At 43.9% G+C, this 24653-nt stretch overlaps 1 protein-coding gene across 1 annotated transcript in view; it reads right to left on the bottom strand.

Annotated features, from left to right (window-relative positions):
* LOC124605296 (protein white-like) overlaps positions 1 to 23851 on the bottom strand; it is a 278052-nt gene extending 254201 nt beyond the window's left edge. The window contains exon 1 of the mRNA XM_047136877.1: positions 23630 to 23851. Within this exon, the coding sequence (XP_046992833.1) occupies positions 23630 to 23752 (123 nt within the window). The 5' untranslated portion in view covers positions 23753 to 23851. The remainder of the gene's footprint in view (positions 1 to 23629) is intronic.
* Positions 23852 to 24653: the final 802 nt, after the last annotated feature.

The following is a 24653-nucleotide window of genomic DNA, read 5'->3' as shown; positions in this document are numbered from 1 at the left end:
ATGAATCCAGGTTCTGTTTACAGAATCATGATGGTCGCATCCGTGTTTGGCGACATCGCGGTGTATGCACATTGGAAGCGTGTATTCGCCATCGCCATACTGGCGTATCACCCGGCGTGATGGTATCGGGTTCCAGTGTTTACACGTCTCGGTCACCTCTTGTTCGCATTGACGGAACTTTGAACAGTGGACGTTACAGTTCAGATGTGTTACGACACGTGGCTCTACCCTTCATTCAATCCCTGCAAAACCCTACGTTTCAGCAGGATAATGCACGACCGCATGTTGCAGGTCCTGTATGGGCCTTTCTGGACACAGAAAATGTTCGACTGCTGCCCTGGCCAGCACATTCTCCAGATCTCTCACCAAATGAAACCGTCTGGTCAATGGTGGCCGAGCAACTGGCTCATCACAATACGCCAGTCACTACTCTTGATGAACTGTGGTATCGTGTTGAATCTGCTTGGGCAGCTGTACCTGTACACGCCATCCAAGCTCTGTTTGACTCAATGCCCAGGCGTATCAAGGCCCTTATTGCGGCCAGAGGTGCTTGTTCTGGGTACTGATTTCTCAGGATCTATGCACCCAAATTTCGTGGAAATGTAATCACATGTCAGTTCTAGTATAATATACTTGTCCAATGAATATCCGTTTATCATCTGCATTTCTTCTTGGTGTAGCAGTTTTAATGGCCAGTAGTGTATATTAAACTTCCTACAAAAATCTCCTTTTCGTTTTTTTCTGTAGTACTTATAGTTTGCGCATAACGAGCAAGAGAAAATGAAAATTCCGCGCTTGGTTTTTTAAGGTGCTGCGGGTTGCATTATACCTGTAGATAGGGGCAGCTGAATCACCCTGTAGCGTTGTCATGCTATGTTGACAAATGAGTTTCCTGCAACTAGAGCTAGCACCAGTGGCTGTACTGGCGCTCACAAAGTGGAGACGGCGTGCGTGCTCGGAGGGGATCAAGTTGGCAGCGAGAGCCTCGGCTCTGGCCTCCAACGAAGTGGATCAGGCTGGGCCGGCGGGATTTGCATAGCTAACAGGCGGCAGCAGCAGCGAGCTGTGGCCTCGTGGGCGATTCCACTGCGGTGTCACTCACCTCACCTCACCACACCTTACGTGTGCCACACACGCTAGCTGCCTGCGCCACGGCTGCATGCAGATGGCCTCTCCCGAGCGTAGACCAACGGTCGTACGCTAAGGCAAATCCAGTGTTCAACGCAGAGGAGAGAGCGGATAGGAGGAAATCACATAAATATATCTTTATTTACAAGCAAACGGTTTTTGACCGATTTTGCTGTCATCTTCAGGTCTTCGGAAGTTCCCTGTTGATTACTTTTTTACATCATCATTGTCCTAACTTTCAAAGGTTTAAGCTTCAAGAATGGTTTGTGAAACACATCTATAAGACCTTTGAATATCGCAGAATAACACCTAGGCCTCTTTGCATCCGAGTTTGGAATCATCACCACCTATATTTTCGACGATCGGGCCATGAGTTCACAACGAGACCAGCGAGGGAAACACAAAAAGATGAGTGCCTGGTTTATCCATTATTTCATGAAATGACTTTATTAACTGTGCTCTAATGACACCTGCCGCATAATATAACTTTTTTGTTGCCCGAAAATGCAATATTTAGCAGCGTGAGCAACACTACAATCATAATTAATTTTTGACCTTTGTTGTGGTAGGGTTGTTAGAGTGGGCATATGTACATCTCTGCTTGCTCGCCGCGCGGGGTAGCCGCGCTGTCTGAGGCGCCTTGTCACGGTCTGTGCGGTTCCCCGTCGGATGTTCGAGTCCTCCCTCTGACATGGGTGTGTGTGTCGTCCACAGCGCAAGTTAGTTTAAGTTAGATTCAGTAGTGTGTAGGCTTAGGGATCGATGACCTCAGCAGTTTGGTCCCAAAAGACCTTACCGCAGATTTCCCAATTTCTGCTTGCTCGTCATCAACTGGCTCGTGAACGACAGCGACGGGAAATGGTGTTTTTACGCTAACGTAAGAAAAAGAAAGGAAAGGTTGAATACAAAGCAAGCAGCAACTTCGCGTGCAAAGACCTGCGCGCACCGACAAAAGATAATGTTATGCAAAGGGTTCAAATAGCTCTGAGCACTATGGGACTTAACATCGGCGGTCATCAGTCCCCTAGAACTTAGAACTACTTAAACCTAACTTACCTAACATCACACACATCCATGCCCGAGGCAGGATTCGAACCTGCGACCGTAGCAGTTGCGCGGTTCCGGACTGAAGCGCCTAGAACCGCTCGGCCACCGCGGCTGGCAATGTTATGCATCTGGTGGAAGAGCAATGATGTGGTGTTCTACAAAAGGTGTATCTTCTAAATTCATACAAGCTGGACTGTTCCATAGAAGGTATATACACATTTTAAGGCTTGATGGGCCATGCGACATCCTCTGCTTCTACAAGTCTTATTTATCGTTCACAAGCTAAGACGTAGCTATTGTAAGCTATGAGTCTCGGACAAAGTTACAATCGACCTTCCTAACTTGTATGCAATATTGCTGCACTAGTGTGAAAAGAAACATCAGTTGATTCAGTCGTCAGAATTAGTGTTATCTTCCCCTTCTGTCTTATTCGATCTCAAGTCTTCCAAATCAAAATGGTTCAATTGGCTCTGAGCACTATGGGACTTAACTTCTGAGGTCATCAGCCCCCTAGAACTTAGGACTACTTAAATCTAACTAACCTAAGGACATCACACACATCCAGGATTCGAACCTGCGACCGTAGCGGTCGCGCGGTTCCAGACTGTAGCGCCTAGAACCGCTCGGCCACCCGACCGGCTTCTTCCAAATCTCGGTTCAGTTGTGTCTAATACTGGATCCCATACGTCTTCCATATAGACTGCCATATATACTTCTTTCGCGTCATCACTGAAGTCCTCCTCCTCATGGAGGTTGAATTTGCTGTTACTGGGAAGTTAGAAGAAGCGATCTGTTTTACTTGATTAAAACTAACTAAAGCCGAGATCGCATAAATATTTGTTTATTTGCAAGCAATTAGTTTCGACAGACTTTGCTATGATCTTCAGGTCTTCGAAAATTTATGTCATAAAATGTATTCATTTTGAGTTGGAACACACATGACAACTTGGCATGAGGTCCATAACAAATGACGATCGATAAATAAACCCATAGCAATAGAGAAACCTACATGCAAAACAAAAACGCTACGAACTTATGTACCAACCTAATACTCTATTTAATTACACACAATTGGCAAATTATGGCCTTACACGCCATTCCCAAGTGATGTCTACAAAAAAACAGTACAAAGATGCAGGAAGATTCTGTCTGGCTTCCTGGCGAAGGTAAAGCACTACAGTATCAGCATACGAAGATTAAACAGGCAAACAGTCGAATCCATTAGATTTTGGAAACAGTGTGTCAAACTTGATACTTTTTATTTGGCAGTGTTAAAGTTAAGACTAAAACAAAGATGGCTCAGCAAGTAAAAGCTTTTTGCATCTTTGTTCTGGTTTTATAGTGCGAAAGTGAGCACGTACACTGTTAAGAACCTGCTGGACTTTCCAAAGTGACTATTACTGTATTTAGTCAAACTTCCTCTTTAAACTTGACGTTTGCACGTATAAGCGCTCGCTTTCAGAACCGCCATGTCCACTATTAAATAGCCGAACATACTACGACCTGCTGAGGCCTTGTCAGACGCCATATCCGCCCACATTCCTATCAAGACCTATTCCTATCCAAGTGGATCCCACCTATCACGTAAGAGTTGTACTGCCCTGAACAGTCTCAGAAAAGGCCATGGCCGGTGCAGAACTCTCCACAAATGGAAAAAGCTGCCTAATCCAGACAGTAACTGTGGAGCTCCACAACAAACTATTCAAAATGGTTCAAATGGCTCTGAGCACTATGGGACTTAACATCTGTGGTCATCAGTCCCCTAGAACTTAGAACTACTTAAACCTAACTAACCTAAGGACATCACACACAGCCATGCCCGAGGCAAGATTCGAACCTGCGACCGCAGCAGCCGCGCGGTTCCGGACTGAGAGCCTAGAATCGCTAGACCACCGAGGCCGGCACAAACTATTCATCGCACCTCTGTAAGTCCATCTTTATACAGATGGTTGCGGACCTCGGCTGTTCAGTATGAGATGTCGAAACAAAACACCTTCTGCAGTCTAAATTTACAGTCCTTGCTTTACTGAGCAACCAGTTTCAGCGCTACATTACACCATCTTCAGATCCCCTGACCAATGTGTCGGAAGAATCCCAACTCTGATCGAGTCAAAATAGGAGCCAACATTCTGTGACTGGTGTTCGTAGATTTTTGACACAGCAATCCCTCCGATCATCACTTACTGGCAAGTGATCAGAGTTGGGATTCTTCCTACACGTCGATCAGGGGACCTGAAGACGGCGTAATGTAGTTCTGAAACTGGTAGCTCAAATAAAATAAGAACTGTAAACTTAGACGGCTGAATGCATTTTGTTTCGATATTTTATATTCATCATTCTGTCAGTTACTGCAAGATTCGAGCCTCTCACGGCGATGAAGACGTCTTCCTGCCGGCAATTCCAGATACTGTCCGATGGATTGAAGGACTCGATATCCAGCTGTGAAGCGTACATATTGATAAGTTTCTCATCTGTAAATATATAGACGTGTGTAGGTATGTCCGGACACTGAGATGTCAGTACTAACGATACGCTAAATAAATCCTCATTCGTTGCCCGTATCGTCGCTAGAATGGATTCCCATTCGCCTGTCCTCCGCTTATGTACCGTTCTTATCCGGGCAAGGTCACCAGGTGTCATTCATTCTCGCTCTAGGAACTGGTCATAATGTTTTGGCTCGTCACAGTGTATCGTCGCAGTACGCTGTACGGACTGCATTAATTTAATATTGTTTCACGTGATGTAGAAGTTGCGAAGAGATCGACGCCGATTTGACAAACCTCACATTTTCTCCGAGAAGTGTGAGAGAGACTGAAGAACGTGGAGTGGAATTCTTTCGTGAAGCGAGACAAGCGGATCTGGAGTTGCCTCACTTGTCGCAGCGGTATTAGGAGTGTTTACGCGCCGCCAGGTCGTAACTCACCACAGCCAGCGGGCGTGAAAGAGGCGAGGCGGCAGACCCAGAAGCCGTAGAGGCGCCGGCGCCGTGTGCTGGGGAAGGAAGCGTGGGGCGAGCTGGGGACGGCGCAGCGCGGGGAGTGCTGCGGTGAGCAGGGGGGCGAAGAAGAGAGAGGAGTGGAACAGCGGGAAAACAACATTGAAGGGAAAACATAGTCCAACAACAGCTTACTAATTATTATCTTGTAAATGAATAACAGTCTGATTTCCGGCAAAATCACAGCACGACAACCGCTCTTACAGAAGTGACTGACTAATTGAAACAAGCTATGGACAAACAGGAGACAATTATGCGCTTTTTATATTTCAACAATGCTTTATATACTGTTGTCTTTGATATTCTACGGTACTTGCTAAACTCAAAAGCCAAATTTTTTTCCTGTACAGTGGTTCCATTCATAACTTTTACATCCTGCCAACAGCATGTATTGATTGGAACTAGAGGTTCACAACGGGGTATTCAGTAACAGAGGTCCCACAAGGATCTGTACTGGACCCATTAATTTTCTCGTTACATCTTAATGATATGTCATCTATTCTCTCAGACTGTAAATATCACCTACACGCTGACGACCTTCAGTTACATATAAGTGCAAATCAACACAGACCTGTGGACAGCCATCCAGCAAGTAAATGCCTTATCTGAGTGGATGCAGAACATAGGTCTGAAACGTAGCCCCTCTAAAACGCGACCAATCTCAGTCACTCACAGAAGACTTACTGACACGCAGCTTAGACTGTCTCTTCCACCCTCAATCCTAAACGGCACAGAAATAACTTTTCCTTCTACTGTAAAGAACTTGGGGATGATTCTGGATCATCACATATACTGGACTGAACACACAACTGCAGTCTGTAAAAAAGTGTCGGCGTCACTTCTTTCACCACAGAAACACTGCTGTCTTATCCACGTCAGCGCGGACGGATCTGCTCCATACCAGCGATCCCTACAGTCATCAAGGAATGTAGATCAGATGGTGATCTCTTAGAAGATCTAAACCGGTCATCTATGGAATAAAAATTAACAACTTAAAAGGGATCACGAAATAAGTTATAATTGATTACAATATTGAAAAAATAAAATAAAAATAAAAATTAGATAATTTATTCAAGACAAAGAGCTTCAGAAATTGAGTGAGTTAATAAAGCGTTGGTACCCCTCTGGCCCTTATGCAACCAGTCATTCGGCTTGGCATTGATTGCTAGAGTTTTTGGGTGTCCTTCTGAGAGATACCGTGTCAAATTCTGTCCAATTGGCGCGTTAGATCGTCAGAATCCCGAGCTGGTTGGAGGGCCCTGCCCACAACGCTGCAAACGTTCTCAACTGGAAGATCTTGCTGTCCAAGGTATGGTTTTCCAAGCATGAAGACAAGCATTAAATCCTCTCGCCGTGTGCGGGAGGATATTATCTTGCTGAAACGTAAGCACAGGATGGCTTGCCACGACAGGCAACAAAACAGGGTGTAGAAGATCGCCGACGTACCGCTGTGCTGTAAGGGAGACGCGGATGACAACCAAAGCGATCCTGCTATGAAGAGAAATGGCACCCCAGACCATCATTCCAGGTTGCCGGGCCGTATGGCAGGCGATAGTAAGGTTGGTATGCCACTGCTGTATGGGGCGTCTCCATACACGTCTTTGCTGGTCATCGGGGCTCAATTCAAAGCGCGACTAATCACTAAAGACAATTCCACTCCAGTCAATGAGATTCCAGGCCGAAGATGTGTCTGGGGACGTTAAATACGCAATATATAATTAAATAGTTCGTGGTAAACGAACAGGCACACCGGACAAAAATTAGTCACCACCAGGAAACAGAGGCACGCTGATACCGTCAGACACCGGGACTTAATCTTGAGAATATCTCCATTCCGCGAGGAAGAGAGCCCACGAGTTTCTTCAGGTATTCCGCATCTGGCTGAAGATCATATCCTGTAGAGCCATCAAACGTCGCACGCGCTGTCGTAAATAGTTCTACACATTTTCTATGGGAGTAAGATGGAGTGACTCAGCTGCTCATCTACGGTGCAGTAAGGTGCCTTAGCGTTCGTAAAACCGGGAATGTGTGCGTGCAGTCCTGTGAAAACGGCAGTTGTCACAGGCGTGTCTAGAACATACTCACCATGTAGATGTAGAAAAAAGGGCAATAATTGTTCAGCAAGAACGCTGAAATGACATCCTGAGGTTCGTGTTGCAGTAACATGAATGAAAGGGTCCTATTCATGGTACGAACAACACAACCACAACATCACAAAACCACTTCCGGCCTTACTCCATCCACTCATTGTGGGGTAAAGGTGTCTTTGGGCTGTCGGTACACACGAAGCCTTCAGTCATTTGAAAACAGGTCCACTCGTCGGCCTACACTGCACGCCTCAAGCTGATGTCCAGTTTCTGTGTAGTCAGACCAATTGAAGATGCGCAGCTGTATGTGACCTGTGAACAACGGACTTTTTCGAGGCACCAAGTCGCACTGTTCGCTAGGAAACTGGTTGAGAGAGAGATCTGTATTCTCTCAAGTTTCAAACCAATTGTCTTGATAAGGCGACTCCTGTCCCTGTCGGCTAGGATCTTGTATTATCCATTGTTCTTATGCCGTGTAACACGCCAGCGAATGGTACTCCACTCCTTGAAGACACGTTGCACAGTCTCCGTTGATACACGAACAAATTCAGGAACTTCGTTCACGGTGTGGTCTTAGGTGCTTCTTAAACACAATAGTCCTCTCTGTCTCTCTGCTGCGTCTCCACGTTGATCCATTTTACGGACGCAGACACTATCTGATCAAAGGTATCCGGACACCCATCACTGCACATTAATGTGGACTGTGTGCGCCCTTATGACTCTGCTGGTGACACTTTCAGTGAGGTGCATGAATCTGTACAAGAAAGGCAGCCCCTTCTACCTCAAGAGTCAAAACCCGGGAAGGTAGTGACGTTGGATGCTGAGGTCTGAACCGAATACGAGAGCGAAATCGACGCCCTAACTCAAGCCAAAAGTTTTCCATTGGCTTAAGATCGGGTGTCTGGGCAGGCCAGCCCATTTCACGAATGTTCTCGTCCAAAACCCAATGCCTAACAGATGCTGCTTCATGACAGGGTACATTTTCATGCTGATTCCAACGATCATCGTCTCTGAGACGTTCTTCTACCGTAGGCTGTACATGTTGCTGTACAATGTATTCCTATCCTTCCGCATATAGGATTACTTTCTTAACCGCATCCATGGGATCACACTCCAACCTCTAGAAACATCCCCATGACGGTACGTAAGGTGCTTCTGACATTCGACAAACCCAAATCCCTCCATCGGATTGTCACGCGGAATAGCACGATTAATCACTCCAAATTACTCGTCTTCAGTCATCCACTCTCCACTGGCATCACCTCAAGCGTCACTTAGCAATGACTGTAGAAATGTGTGGCTTATGAAGAGCCGCTCAACAGTTCCCTGTGCAGCGTCATTGTGCTAGCTGGAATGTTGGTAGCACTGCGAAACTCAGGCTTTTTTCCTGCCGCCTGTTGCATGCGATTTTGTACAACCACCCTCCACAATGCTCCACAGTCTGTCTCTGCCAGTACATGAGCTCTGCCTGGTCTTACACCCAAACCTCCAGATGTCACACACTAAAATCGGTGCCTAACATTGTATGTCGATAGAGTATCCGCGAAAACATCGATTTAGTTCGTGCTGTGTGCTGCCGACCAGTAGAACATGCGTAAACGGTAATTAAAAATAACTTCAGATCGACGAAACACAGGAAAAGCGTATCTGCGAGTAATTACTCGTAGATCTCGCGAGGGTGATTTGGTAGAGCGTGAGTTGTTCGTATCAAAGATACCGGCTTCAAAACCCACTCATATATATATATATATATATATATATATATATATATATATTGCAGTCAGTGGGTTTTGAAGTCGGTATCTTCTGTTTAGGCGTGAAACTGTTATATGTAATTTGCTTCACATATTTCGTCGTATGCAACCATTACTGTGAAACCTTTGTTCCTGAATGAATGATGCTGTGTGTGTGTGTGGGGGGGGGGGGGGGGGGGTCGTTTTTGCATTAATCTTTGATTGTTATGTACTTATTGTTGATCTTATTATTTTGTTTATTATTACTACTATTAGTTTTATTGTGTGTATTATTATTACTATTACAATTACTCCCGAACGTGTGACGCAGTTGTTTCGTCATTTTTCTGTTCTGATTGTATGTTCTGTGAAACTTCAAAAGAACTCTATAGGTTCACTACTTTGAAAGAAACGAAGCGGAAACAGACTGCCAAGAGAATCTTGCAGCAAACTCCAAACAGCCCTTTACATGTCATAAACATGTTGCCCCATGTAACACTTTCACGCATAATACAGTAAAAAAACTGTAATAATTCGGGTTTGAACCCATGACGCTTCGTAGGAGGATTCAAAGCTATACCAACTTCCCGGCAAAATGTACACGTAACAGTTACAGTTAAGCGTAGTTTTGGTGTTACTTTTAATTAATGTTTACGCCCGTTCTGCTGGACGACAGAAAATAGTACGAACTAAACCGGAGTTTTGGTTGATACTGTATCGACATACAACGCTTGGTACCTATCTGAGTTTCTGACATCTACATTTATACTCCGCAAGCCATCCAACAGTGTGTGGCGGAGGGCACTTTACGTGCCACTGTCATTACCTCCCTTTTCTGTTCCAGTCGCGTATGGTTCGCGGGAAGAACGACTGTCTGAAAGCCTCCGTGCGTGCTCGAATCTCTCTAATTTTACATTCGTGATCTCCTCGGGAGGTATAAGTACGGGGGAGCAATATATTCGATACCTCATCCAGAAACGCACCCTCTCGAAACCTGGACAGTAAGCTACACCGCGACGCAGGGCGCCTTTCTTGAAGAGTCTGCCACTTGAGTTTGCTAAACATCTCCGTAACGCTGTCACGCTTACCCAATAACCCTGTGACGAAACGGGTCGCTCTTCTTCGGATCTTCTCTATTTCTCTATCTCCTCCGTCAATCCGACCTGGTACGGATCCCACACTGATGAGCAATACTCAAGTATAGGTCGAACGAGTGTTTTGTAAGCCACCTCCTTTGTTGATGGACTACATTTTCTAAGGACTCTCCCAATGAATCTCAACCTGGCACCCGCCTTACCAACAATTCATTTTATATGATCATTCCACTTCAAATCTTTCCGTACGCATACTCCGAGATATTTTACAGAAGTAACTGCTACCAGTGTTTGTTCAGCTATCATATAATCATACAATAAAGGATCCTTCTTCCTATGTATTCGCAATACATTACATTTGTCTATGTTAAGGGTCAGTTGCCACTCCCTGCACCAAGTGCCTATCCGCTGCAGATCTTTCTGCATTTCGCTGCAGTTATCTAATGCTGCAACTTCTCTGTATACTACAGCATCATCCGCGAAAAGCCGCATGGAACTTCCGACACTATCTACTAGGTCATTTACATGTATTGTGAAAAGCAATGGTCCCATAACACTCCCCTGTGGCACGCAAGAGGTCACTTTAAAGTCTGTAGACGTCTCTCCATTGAGAACAACATGCTGTGTTCTGTTTGCTAAAAACTCTACAATCCAACCACACAGCTGGTCTGATATTCCGTAGGCTCTTACTATGTTTATCAGGCGACAGTGCGGAACTGTATCGAACGCCTTCTGGAAGTCAAGGAAAATGGCATCTACTTGGGAGCCTGTATCTAATATTTTCTCAGTCTCATGAACAAATAAAGCGAGTTGGGTCTCACACGACCGCTGTTTCCGGAATCCATGTTGATTCCCACAGAGTAGATTCTGGGTTTCCAGAAATGACATGATACGCGAGCAAAAAACATGTTCTAAAATTCTACAACAGATCGATGTCAGAGATATAGGCCTATAGTTTTGCGCATCTGCTCGACGACCCTTCTTGAAAACTGGAACCACCTGTGCTCTTTTCCAATCAATTGGAACCTTCCGTTTCTGTAGAGACTTGCGGTACACGGCTGTTAGAAGGGGGGCAAGTTCTTTCGCGTACTCTGTGTAGAATCGAATTGGTATCCCGTCAGGTCCAGTGTTAGTTTAGCTGTGTTTGTTCCTCCGAGTTCCCTCTTCACAGACGTATCACCAACTTGGGCAACTTTAAGAAGAGTTGCTATGCTGTTAGGTGACGCCCAGTGAATGGTCCATATCCTAAGTCACTCAGCTATGCTGACCGACCCATCGTGTTATTACCGCTTCTCTGCTCATAACACAATACTCTTCGCCTCCTTTTAGGTTGATGCGTCTGCCTCTCGTGACGTCTAAAGGTCAATCCCGCATTACATAGGGGTGTCCAGATACTTCTCATCACATAATGAGTGCGACACTTCGCTGCCACGACGTACTTCAACCGTGGAAGGTCTCAGAGCGCCTGCTACCAGTCCTACAGCGCTCAAAAATATACCAGTGTACACTTTTAAGTGGTGACAGATATTTTGTCCGGGCTGTTACATGACATGGAACCTTAGTGAGGACAACGCCCTGAACGAGTAGCTCTCCAGGTACGAATCAGGGCCCGCCCAGTCTGTAACACCATTGCTCGCAAAAGGTGCTTCATTCGGTTTCCTGTCAGGCACACAATTTTAATCTGCCATGAAGTTTCAAGATAGCCACACTTCGCTTCAGTATAAAATATTCATTCTGGAAACAATCCTCCAGTCCATGGCTAAGCCATTTTCTCCGTAATATCCATTTTTCAATGATTACTTGTCCAGCAAAATACACAATAGTAGTTTTGTCAGGTCTGGAAAATGGGAGAGGGGTACTGGCAGAACTGAAGCTGTGAGAGTGGACCGTGAGTCGTGTATTCGACTCGCATCCGCTAGGTACGGGGTTCAAATCCCCAACTGGCCCTTCCGGTTTTTTTTTTTTTTTTTTTTTTTTTTTGCATTCCTTAATGCGATATCAAAATATTTCCGTTGAAATAGTCATGTCCGATGTCCTTTCATACCCTCGTCCAAATCTGAATTTGTGCTGTGTCTAACGATCTCTCATAAACATAAAGTTAAACCCTCACCTTCCTGTTTCTTAGTGTTTTAAAAATAGTAAGTGAGCATCAGAGGGAACCCGACACCATGCTAAGAAACCAAATATTATCTTTATTGGTGCAAAGAGTTAACCAAATCGTAATATTTTGAACGCATTGACCGGCAGTAACAGTTTTATTGAGAGAGACTTAGCTGAAGCACGCTGCATCGTGTCACTTTCTAGCTGTGATTCCAGAGTCATCGTATCCAAACAAGAGTTTGGTAGATAGTTTAAGAACAATATTTACCCGCGGCCATCCTATCACAATGAGAGCAGCATTTGTGAACTACTCGGAATAAGCAGCACTGATCTACGCCGCAGTTACAAAAGTCTGGACCTGCAGGAAACTTTAGGGAAATATTTGTACAAGATATTCTGTTCTAATGTAACGCAAAGTGACATATTTCGTGGATTATGATAAAAACTGACTTTCGTAACGTAAGCCTGCAAGGACAACAGCGTATTTTAGAACTACGGGTGGTGCAGTACGCTAAGGGCATCTTATTTTACATTCCTCTTAACGAATAATGTGAGTCGTAAAAAGTTGCACTAAATCTTTCATTTTGACACTAATTTCTCCACAAAATCAGTACGACAGCAGTAAGGTTCCGCATATTGTTGCGCCAAGGCAATATTTGAACACTCACAGCAGGATGCTTTTCAAGACTTCAAGAATTCACATCCACATCTACATACGTATTTCGCAAGCCACCGCATGGTGCGTGGCGGAGGGTACCTTATACCACCAGTAGTCATTTAGGTTTCTGTTCCACTCGGAAATAGAGCGAGCGGAAAACGACTGTCTATATGCCTGCGCGCGAGCCTTAATTTCTCTTATCATGTCTTCGTCATGTAGAACGTGAAATGTACGTTGACGGCAATAGAATCGTTCTGAAGTCAGCTTCAAATGCCGGTTCTCTAAAATTTTTTGAACAGTGTTCCACGAAACGAACGTCGTCTTCCCTCCAGAGATTCTTACTTGAGCTCAGGGAGCCTCTCCATAAAAATTGAATTTCGATCGAACCTACCAGTAACAAATCTAGCAGCCCGCCTCTGAATTGCTTCGCTGGCTTCCTTTAATCCGACCTTGTAGGGATCCAAAATATTCGAGCAGTACTAAATATTTAATCGACATGACTGTACACTACAAATGCAATAATCGAACATTACTGGATTATTTTTCCTTCTCATCTGCATTAACTTACATTTTTCTACATTTAGAGCAAGCTGCCATTCATCACAGCAAATAGAAATTTAGTTTAAATCACTTTTTATATAGCTGCAGCGGATTATTCTGAGAGAGGAATATGATATCGTCCTTCGAAACGACGTTGAGACAGTTATTGATTTAAGAGTATTTACCTTTTGTAGTAGGACAATAAATCCAACTCTTTTCAGACCTCCCGTTCGGCAGTGACATACTCAGTTTCTTACTTCCATTCGCAAGGGTTTGAAAAAAGTGCTGCTTTCGTAAAGGTAAGGTAGCTCAGTTGTTCGACTCTTATGTCTCATTACAATCTAATATCGCGCTGTCCATTTACACTTATGGAAAAAATATCGCAACACGAAGAAGAGGTTGTGCGTGTTTCTACATCTGAAAGTTGGTGTCTATTCAAATTTCCCATCAGTTGCATAAGAGTGACGCTAGTAGCGCCAATATAATAAAAAAAGGCACTCCGTCGTCAGGCCGCGAGTGGCCTACCGGGACCATCCGACCGCCGTGTCATCCTCAGTAGAGGATGCGGATAGGAGGGGCGAGGGGTCAGCACATCGCTTCAAATGGCTCTGAGCACTATGGGACTTAACTTCTGAGGTCATCAGTCCCCTAGAATCTAGAACTACTTAAACCTAACTAACCTAAGGATACCACACACATCCATGTCCGAGGCAGGATTCGAACCTGCGACCGTAGCGGTCGCGCGGTTCCAGACTGTAGCGCCTAGAACCGCTCGGCCACACAGGCCGGCCCAGCACACCACTCTCCCGGTCGTTATGATGGTATTCTTGACCGAAGCCGCTACTATTCGGTCGAGTAGCTCATCAATTCGCATCACGAGGCTGAGTGCACCCCGAAAAATGGCAACAGCGCATGCCGGCCTGGATGGTCACCCATCCAAGTGCCGACCACGCCCGGCAGCGCTCAACTTCGGTGATCTGACGGGAACCGGAGTATCCACTGAGTAGCGCCAATGTGAGGATGCAAATCATGTTTATCTAAATAGACGCTGCAACGGTCTTGAGTGTTAGTTACCTTCGAGGTTGGACGTAGTGAGTTGATGTTAATCAAGGATGCCTTAAAGGCGACAAAGATGCCATTATCAGCACTACACTGAGTTTGAACGAGATTGTGTAATAGGGCTACGAGAAGCTGGATGTTCCTTCTACGATACTGCAGAAAGACTTAGCAGGAATGTAGCCACTGTATATGATTGGTGGCAGCGATGGTCACGAGAATGTACGGTCGCAAGAAGACCGGGCTCTGGACGACCACGTGGCGCTACCGACAGGGAAGACGTATGGCTCTGGTGCATCGTACTGCATCTGCAGCAGCAATCTGAGCAGCATTTGGCACCACACTGACACAACGACCTGTTGCAAATCGGTTACTTCAAGACCAGCTCCAGGCCCGACGTCCTTTAGCGTCATTCCACTGACTCCAGACCACCGCCATTTGCGACTTCAGTGGTGTTAAGCGAGTGCTCACTGGACGGCACGGTGGAGATCTGTTGTGTTTTCTGAAGAAAGCCGATTCTGCCTCCTTGGTGCCAGTGATGGGCGTGAGTTGGTTAGGATGAGGCGAGTTGAGCGGCCTGCAACCAACCTGTCTGCGTGCTAGAGACACTGGACCTAGACCTCGAGTTATGGTCTGCGATGCGATGCGATGCGGTTGTTAATGTACCAGAATTTCATATTTCCAATGGCTTATCCACGCTTACAGTAAACTCTAATGTTGCAATGTTAATCACTCAAATATATTACCTAGACGAATGTATTCCCGAAACTTCGTTGTTCTACATAAATTATGTTTTGGTGTTGTGATTTGTTTTTTCCATCAGTGTATTTGTTTTCGATGATGCACTTTTGAGTAATATGTTCTTATTAAAGGAAGATTCTGTTGGCATACCTGAAGTTTTCGGCGCAATGCTGTAGGAACAGATTTCAAGGTCACAAAACAAAAAGTCTCGGGTGAATGTTACCTCGGCAAAACATGTTCTGCGAGTCGGTTTTCCGCTTGCTGCTGTTGCGGCAAGGTGGGGGCAGTGAATAGGGCACTGGACTCGATTAATGGAAGACGGCGGTTCAATCCCCCGTCCAGCCTTCCAGATTTGGAGGTTGAGTGATTACTCTAAACCACGTAAGGCAAATACCAGGATGACCCTTTGTAAAGCACACGATTGATCCCCATCCGGATCCTTATTCCGCACAGGCTCGACGGGATATTAAACATTCATCTTCTTAACCATCATTTTACGTACAATGTTGGATGCAATCTCTTTAAAAAGTTGATTACAAGAAACTTTCTTAAGAGCAATCGGAAGAAGTGGCTTATTCGGCATATGTAAATACAGTAAGGAATCAGCAGTAGAGAAGAGTGGTACTATGCACGAAAACTACTTAGAAAAGTCATAGTTATTGTGAGAATTTAAACTACATAGCGTCCTGACATAGAAATTATTCATAAAATTTTAATTGTCATATCAAAAAAATGATGTCACATAATTAAGTTTTTGTTTATTTGTAGGTAAGTGTACGCAGTCTTGATATTTAGCAGTCAATAAACAAAACATCTATCATCTAACTTTATTTTTTCAAGGTGATGATAAAGCTTTATGGTTGTCTTTCATACTGCAATAATTATCCGTATGTACTATATTCCACCTACAACTTCTATTCCCTTTTTGGTACCTTTTCTTTTGTTTTGTGCTCTGTTGGCCGTTTAATAATTCTATCTTATCCTCGAAAATAGGCTTGCATTCGTGTTTGGTTCTGACGGCACTATAAAAAACACAAATTTTCATCACTACATAAGGAGCACATGCAAAAGATAAATTGCAAGCCTTTTATTTGAAATAAGTCAGCTGGTTAACGACCTTGCTGGGAGAGGTTATATTCAGTAACGCGAATGCACGTAGAGACCTCGTTACGTCACAGTAATTGCTCCTTAACGTCTTGCGTCCCGGCTACTCCGTGGCATCCCGTGCCGCCAACCGAGAGGGTACCACGCATCTTGCGTCGTAGACAACACAACCTTATTTAAAGACTCCACGTGGAGACATAGCATGAGTATTCCAGGTAATCAACCAACGACGTGATTAATTAGCAGCGAAGCAGGCGAAAAAACGGCATATGCTAAGATCATTTGACTTGTAATCAGATCAATAGTGCTCACGACTTAGCAAAGGTAATTAATTTAAAAAAATTAACGAGCAGAGGAAAACGGCGAAAACAGAAAATCGCTGCCAGAACTAGTTGCTGAAACAAGTTCTGATCGAGATGAAGGTCATGTTTAAGCGACCTCCGAAAATCCACAGTTGCCAACAAAAATGTTGCTCCGGAGTTTCTCAGCACGGAACAGTCAGTTGGTTATACAATACCCGGTCGAACGACCACGTGACAGCCACGTGTTATATAAGCATGTAAACTCTATTCTGATAAAATGCAAAAGCAAATGGCATTTTTTTTCACTTCCTTAGCAACAGAAAAGTAAAGTAGCATAGTGTTTTTTACTAGAAAAACCTGAAGGGAAAATTTTAGCCAGCAAACCGAGAAAGTTTTCTTCCCTTGTGAAAATCAGCTACAGCGCGTCCGCACATGCTCGTTATGTCGCAGATATAATAGTTTCATCTCTAGGCGACTATGTTAAACGCATGCATTTTAGTGCTGCGTTTGTATTACTGATAACGATGTGAGAGCAGAAAGAAGTTATTAGTAGGTGACGTAACAGCATATGCATCCCAACAGAGCCAACGTGGCCAAATTAGCTTCCCAAACACATCCGACGAATGAATTACCATCAGCATTGCTACCTTCCCCACATCTCTTACGACACTGCGAGCTGATCTGGGATTCAGTCACGACTTTACCGACGAATATGATGATCAGAATATTCCCGTCACCCTATCATATCTACTTCTCATTTAAATTCTCAGGGTGGCACTCCCTTACAACATGATTTGTACCGGTTACTTAGTAATGTACGTTACGGATCTAGTCAGTGAAGGAGGGTTAATCTTAGATAGAGACAGATCTCGACCGAAGGTAAAATGCAATTTTTTTAGGTCTCAGAGTGTTTCACTGGGATCCATGTAGAGAACCGGCTAAAATTTACCACCATATGTTACATTCTGTGAATATAAACATGCCACGTAAAGAGAATAATTAATTCCTCATCGAGTGAAAAATTGCCGCTTTCAGTGGAGACAAGTTACTGTTAAAGAAATTAGCAAAGGGATGGCGTTTCCACAGTGTTAAGCCTCTCATTATAGCCATGTAAAAAAATAATAAGGAAATAATAAACAATATGTGGTTCGCTCAAAAACTGAAAGACATAAAGGTAAGCAAAGCAATGGAAACGTTGACATCTACATTGGGATCGACATGATCATTAATAGACATTCGCGAATTGTAACAAACGAAAGATAGAGATTGTAATTTGTAGATTAGATTCGTTGTTATTGTTGACGTTGAGTATGAGAAAGACGAGAGCTCTGCTGTGGCTGGAATCGATGTGCACTGACTGATGTTGCCGAAATAACTTTACGAAAACTAATGTCATATATCCATAAAACAGCAAAAAGCCCTAACAGGTGACTGTCCAACCTACTAAGAAACCTTCAGATAATCGCCACCCAGCGACTGGCAACACTATAGACCTCCGGCGAGATACAAACGAGGTCATTAAACGTCTTGTGGCACGAAGAGATGAACGAGAGAGCGAGAGAGACAACCACCGCACGACAGATGGAATGCTGTCCTCGTGTAAACAGTGTCAGTTACGTGAGCGACAAACATTAAGGGAGCTTGAGCAGCACTCCTAAGTGAAACGTAGAAAGAATACAGCAATACCTGTCGACGAAATGCTATGAATACAAGAATCTAAATTTGCAGTGCTAAATATTGCAGTGGAACACTACTGACGAAATGGCCTTATGTAACTGAGTATACATGAAAACAACAGCAACACAGGTAGTTTTCCTTTTGATTTGTCTAAATCATTACTATAAATTAAAACTGTGCAAGCTGGCTATAAAAATGAAAATTCCAGGCTAAAAAATTTACTTCCGTTATTGAGTCTTGCAGTGTTACATTTTCACATGTTTAAATATGAGAACTTGGTGCAGATTTCACGAAGAAAAAAGGAAAAAAACAAAGAAACTAAAATTTTTACGTTGTCGGTACACCACTGTAGCTGCATTCTTATTAAAATATTTCGTTTCTCTGCCTCGTGATGACAGGGTGTTGTGTGCTGTCCTTAGGTTAGTTAGGTTTAAGTAGTTCTAAGTTCTAGGGGACTGATGACCATAGATGTTAAGTCCCATTGTGCTCAGAGCCATTTGAACCATTTGAAAATATTTCGTTATATTGTGTCGTGGTAGCCGGACTGCAGCACAATAATCAAAAATATTTAAATGAGTAAGACATTTCCGTTCCGGCTTTTTACAAAGCGCGTTTTAAAAATGTAATTTTAAAAAACGTAATTTCATTGTAGTCATGGACTTACTACTACCTAACATTGCAGCTGCTTCTCGTACCGCTCAGTCGGAAATCTGAACCAATATTGACGAATGAATATTCGAACCACATTTCTACCGAATACAAGTCCGTATTTTCTAGTTATTATACCAACCTGCTGAATCATTATTCTTACAAGCTCCCCCCATCATCAGTATGTGTTTTCGACAGAGAACACGGACAATCGAAAAAACGTTACCAAAGAAGTAAGTGTACTAATGAAACTACATCAAACGATTAGGAGATTGTTAGAAGGATAAGCGTTTAAGGTCCAGTCGTATGAAGGTATTTAGAGACGCAGCATGCACTTTGCTTGGACAGTGATGGAGGACGATTCTGCCATGACTTGTTGATGTAAACACCGGCATTCGCCTTTATGTGATTACTAAATACACACACACACACACACACACACACACACACACACACACACACACAGCAGTCATAAATGAGACCTGACGGGGATCTTCATATTATGTCTCCCAGACGGGAATCTAGTGGCTTAACATTTCATCAGGCAGTAATCTAAATGCTGATTCTGCACCTGGAAATAAACTAAATCAGGGTGAAGTAATAACAAATACACACACACACGTGGAGGCAGACTCTGCTCATAGGGACTCATGATGAGCTGACACATTTACGGCCATCAGCTAGACAGGCTTGCAATCTGAATAAGACGACTTGGGCGAGAAAACGATCGCTATTAAAGAAGACATGATGCTAATTAAACTACGCGTGAGAGGTTCGCTTGCCTGGATTACGCAACCTCAGGTAGCTTTTTACATCTATCATATCAACATTCGGATCCAAGCCGCACCCGGATATAAAAGGCGCCCTTGATTTTTAGGGAGGAGTGGGGGTAGGAGGGGTGGGGGTAGAAAGACATACACCCAATAGAGAAAAATTTGTCACATTACTCGTTTATAAAAAAAGCTGTTCACACTGGTCACCCTTACCGTATTTTTATTTTGCTACACTCAGTTAGCAGGCTTCTCCTCACGGTCTTCACTGATGTCACTTGACTTCACTACTGGTCTTTGTCTTATCAGTGTTAGTATTTCTGTCACTCTCCTCCCAAAGTTCGTTGTCCTCGCTACCACTCATAGAACTGGCAAAGCAGCGCTTCTTGAACCAAATCTTTTGAGTCTTCTCTTAAGGACGTGTTTTTCGTATAATTAATAATGCGAATTTCAAATTTGAATTACAGCTTCGTTGAATTCCGAAGTTTGTTGATTATGCTCCAATCTTACCTCTCATTCAAGAAGACCAATTTTTTCTCTTGAGTTAGGGAAAAATTATGCCTGTGTTCTCGCGTAACGTAGCATAGCTGTGAGCACAACAGCAGTCAACATCGCGCCTCCCCGAGGTGCGACTACTACAGTGCGTTTAGTTTCGTGGTTGTTTTATAGTGTTTCCTATATTATTTTATAGTTCATATTTCTTTTGATATCGATTAGGCGCTCACTAACGCAAATATATCTCTATGCCTGGCTTTTTTTCACACGTAACCAACCAAAGGAGAAAAATAAAAACAATTTGGTTAGTTTTCTTAAATGAACCCTGCGGGGTCAGGGATTTTCTCTGCCTCGTGATGGCTGGGTGTTGTGTGATGTCCTTAGGTTAGTTAGGTTTAAGTAGTTCTAAGTTCTAGGGGACTGATGACCATAGATGTTAAGTCCCATAGTGCTCAGAGCCATTTAAATGAACCCACCGCCATTTGACAGTATTTTTGTTTATTTAGTTACGACCCAGGTTGGCCTTTTATGCCATTTTCAAGTGTTTCAGTTTACGTCATTAACATAAATTGCACAAATATTTTTTTCTCGCATGGTCGTCTTCTTGATTCCGGAGAAAATGTGACGTCTGATGATGTCTTACAAGCAGCAACGTTATTAAAAAAGATCATTGATTTTTCTTCTAATTTTTTTCTACCGAGTACCGTTATTTCGATTATTTCTTGATTCCGCCTTGATCAGTCAAATTTTCATTACATTGAACTCTCAATTTCTCGAACTTTTTCTGCGGTCCCGTGAAATTTGAATTATCTAGAGTCGACTACACAGTAACAAACTAATCTAACTCCGCGATCTTTAGAACAGAAGAAACAGTTTTGGTTGCACAAGATAAGTTTATTAAACATTCACATGTGACGCGTTTCGTCAGTCTAGTAGCCGGCGTGACAGCGCGCGCTCACAGTGATGTAAACAAACCTTACTTGTGTTCATGGGGCGGTTTTTTCATGGATGATATAATGAAGCACTGGCAGTTGCTGTCTGGCTGTTATCTCCCAGTTCTATGGGTCTCTTAATTACCTAAGACGCCTCGGTCACGATTAGCAAAAATTTTTATCGATTGTCTGATGATGCCAAGAATAAGCGAAACGCGTCACACGTGTAGATTAAATAAACCTATCTTGTACCACCAAGAAAGCTTTTTTTCTGTTCTAAACATTTATTACAGTTGCTGTACCAGTGCTATTGCGCCAGTCATGGGGTGGAGTGATTTTAACTATGCGATCGGTCTCCGAAGACCAGGCGATGTCGACCGGCATCCGTGTCATTCTCCACCTTGTGGCGTCATGTGGATGATGCATGGAGGGTTATGGAGTCAGCACACCGCTCTTCAGGTCGTTGTCGACTTCCAGACCTTGAAACCTTGAAACTGCTATGTCTGATTCAAGTAGCTCCTCTGTTGCCATCATGAAGCTGAGTGGACCCCGTTTCCGTCCTCACACCAAGGAAAAATAACACCTAGTGCCAGGAATTTGAACAAGGATCCCCGTTCTACGTTGCGTAAAAATACCTCTACGCGAAAATAAGTCGCGCCGGAATTTTTCGTGTCCGAATTACGAGGAAAATGTGTGGCTTATATTCGGGCATATATTGCGGTGTACCGGTATGAAATGGGCGTTAAGATACAAATGTGTCGATAGGGAACATTTGTTGTGAACGAGCCTTAATTTTTTTTTGTTTGGTTGGTATGACATGTGTCAAAGATATTTAGTATACATCAAGTCATGGAACAAGCAACATCATATGTTTTCATCGAGTTGACAATGTCGAATTTTGTACCAGAAAGTGATGATTTGCGGGAAGCATTAATTTTTTGTTTTCATTTGAAAAAAAAGTGCTGCAGAGTCGCATTGAATGCTTGTCGAGGCACATGGTGACCATGCTCTATCAGAAGCAACATGCAAAATATGATTTCAACGGTTCAGAAGTAATGATTTTGATGTAAGAAATGAAGAACGTGGAAGACCACCAAAAAAGTTCGAAGACGCCGAATTGCAAACAATATTGGATGAAGATGACACTTTGAGTCAGAAGCAAACGGCAGCAATGCTAAATGTTGCACAACAAACAATTTCTGACCGTTTGAAAGCTATGGGAAAGATCCAAAAGTGTGGAAAATGGGTGCCATCTGAATTGAATGAAAGACAGATGGAAAACCGAAAAACCATTTGTCAAATTTTGCTTCAGAGACATGAAAGAAAATCAATTTTGCATCGAATTGTTGCTGGCGGTGAAAAGTGGATTTATTTTAAGAATCCTAAACGGGAAAGATCGTGGGTTAATCCGGGACAACCATCAACATCGACTGCAAAACCAGATCGATTCGGCAAGAAGACAATGCTCTGTGTTTGGTGGGATCAGAAAGGTGTGGTGTGCCATGAGCTTCTAAAACCCGGTGAAACTGTGAATACTAATCGCTACAGACAACAAATGATCAAAAAATGGTTCAAATGGCTCTGAGCACTATGGGACTTAACTTCTGAGGTCATCAGTCCCCTAGAACTTAGAACTACTTAAACCTAACTAACCTAAGGACATCACACACATCCATGCTCGTGGCAGGATTCGAACCTGCGACCGTAGCGGTCGCGCGGTTCCAGACTGTAGCGCCTAGAACCGCTCGGCCACCCCGACTGGCAACAAATGATCAATTTGATCGAAAAAAGACGAGAATGGGCCAGAAGACATGGCAAAGTTTTTTTTTTTTTTTTTTTTACACGACAATGCACCTACACACAAAGCAAAACTGTTTCAGGATACAATCAAAACACTTGGCTTGGAGCTGCTACCCCACCCGCCGTATTCACCAGACTTGGCCCCTTCCGACTACCATTTGTTTTCATCAATGGGACACGCATTGGCTGAGGAACACTTCGATTCCTACGAAGAAGTCGAAAATTGGGTGTCTGGTTTGCTTCAAAAGACGAACATTTCTATTGGCGTGGTGTCCACAAATTGCCAGGAAGGTGGTCAAAATGTATAGAAAGCAATGGTCAGTACTTTGAATAAAATGTTTTTGCTTTTCAATTCAAAATTAGTGTTTCATTTTCACAAAAAAAACTCTCATTTCATACCGGTACACCTCTACGCTCCTGAAACTAGAGTATGTTACCAGGCACACAATTATGTTTTACCAGTACCATTTCCCCTCAGCTACCCTCTACTTTTCTTCTTCACACTTAATTTGCGGATATTGCGTGGGGATGAAAACGTAGGTACACTTCCATACATTACGTAACCGAAAATTCCTCTTCTTTAGTGATTGCAACACTCCAGAGAGCTACGGAAAGCGCTAGAATGTTTGCAGCGTCCGATTTCGGACAGCTGCGTTCACAGAAGCAGAGTACGACGAGACGACTCTTAGTAAAAATGTGAACGCATGGCGTCGTGTACTCACGTAGCAGGTGTCGGCGACGGCGCTGTACGAGACGGGCTTCGCCTTCTTGCTCGCGCTTCCCGCCGATGCCGCAGAACCCCCGGAGGAGTCGCGGAGCAGCGGTTCGCTCTCGCTGTGTGTCATTTTTGTGTGTACGCCTTCTGTGTGGTGAGGTACAGGAACGAGCTACCGGCGTCTCCGGATGCTAGGCCGCCATCGCACGCACTGGCGACGAACCGCGCGCTGTCCGCCGGCCTCGCTTTACGTAACAGACTGGTTTGCAGGCGGCGCCGTACGCCATCCCCTCTCACCTGGCACGCGCTACGGAGGAGACGATGCACCTCTGTCAGGGGTGCCTGGGAGACACTAGAATCTATTCCTGTTTTTTGGTAGTGGTGGTGGTGGGGGGGGGGGGGGGGAGGGGGGGGGAGGATGGCAACAGATTGACAGCCACGAACTGTGCCGACCTCTTCATTATACGAGGGTAATCCCAAAAAGACCTGAGTCGAAACAAGGCCCCCGGAGTAGACAACATTCCATTGGAACTACTGACGGCCTTGGGAGAGCCAGTCGTGACAAAACTCTACCATCTGGTGAGCAAGATGTATGAAACAGTCGAAATACCCTCAGACTTCAAGAAGAATATAATAATTCCAATCCCAAAGAAAGCAGGTGTTGACAGATGTGAAAATTACCGAACAATCAGTTTAATAAGCCACAGCTGCAAAGTACTAACACGAATTCTTTACAGACGAATGGAAAAACTAGTAGAAGCCGACCTCGGGGAAGATCAGTTTGGATTCCGTAGAAATACTGGAACACGTGAGGCAATACTGACCTTACGACTTATCTTAGAAGAAAGATTAAGAAAAGGCAAACCTACGTTTCTAGCATTTGTAGACCTAGAGAAAGCTTTTGACAATGTTGACTGGAATACTCTCTTTCAAATTCTAAAGGTGGCAGGGGTAAAATACAGGGAGCGAAAGGCTATTTACAACTTGTACAGAAACCAGATGGCAGTTATAAGAGTTGAGGGACATGAAAG

Source organism: Schistocerca americana, chromosome 3 (genome assembly GCF_021461395.2).
Source record: "Schistocerca americana isolate TAMUIC-IGC-003095 chromosome 3, iqSchAmer2.1, whole genome shotgun sequence".
NCBI classification, from domain to species: Eukaryota; Metazoa; Arthropoda; class Insecta; order Orthoptera; family Acrididae; genus Schistocerca; species Schistocerca americana.
The sequence above is the reverse complement of the archived record's forward strand: the minus strand, read 5'-3'. Positions and strand labels throughout refer to the sequence as shown.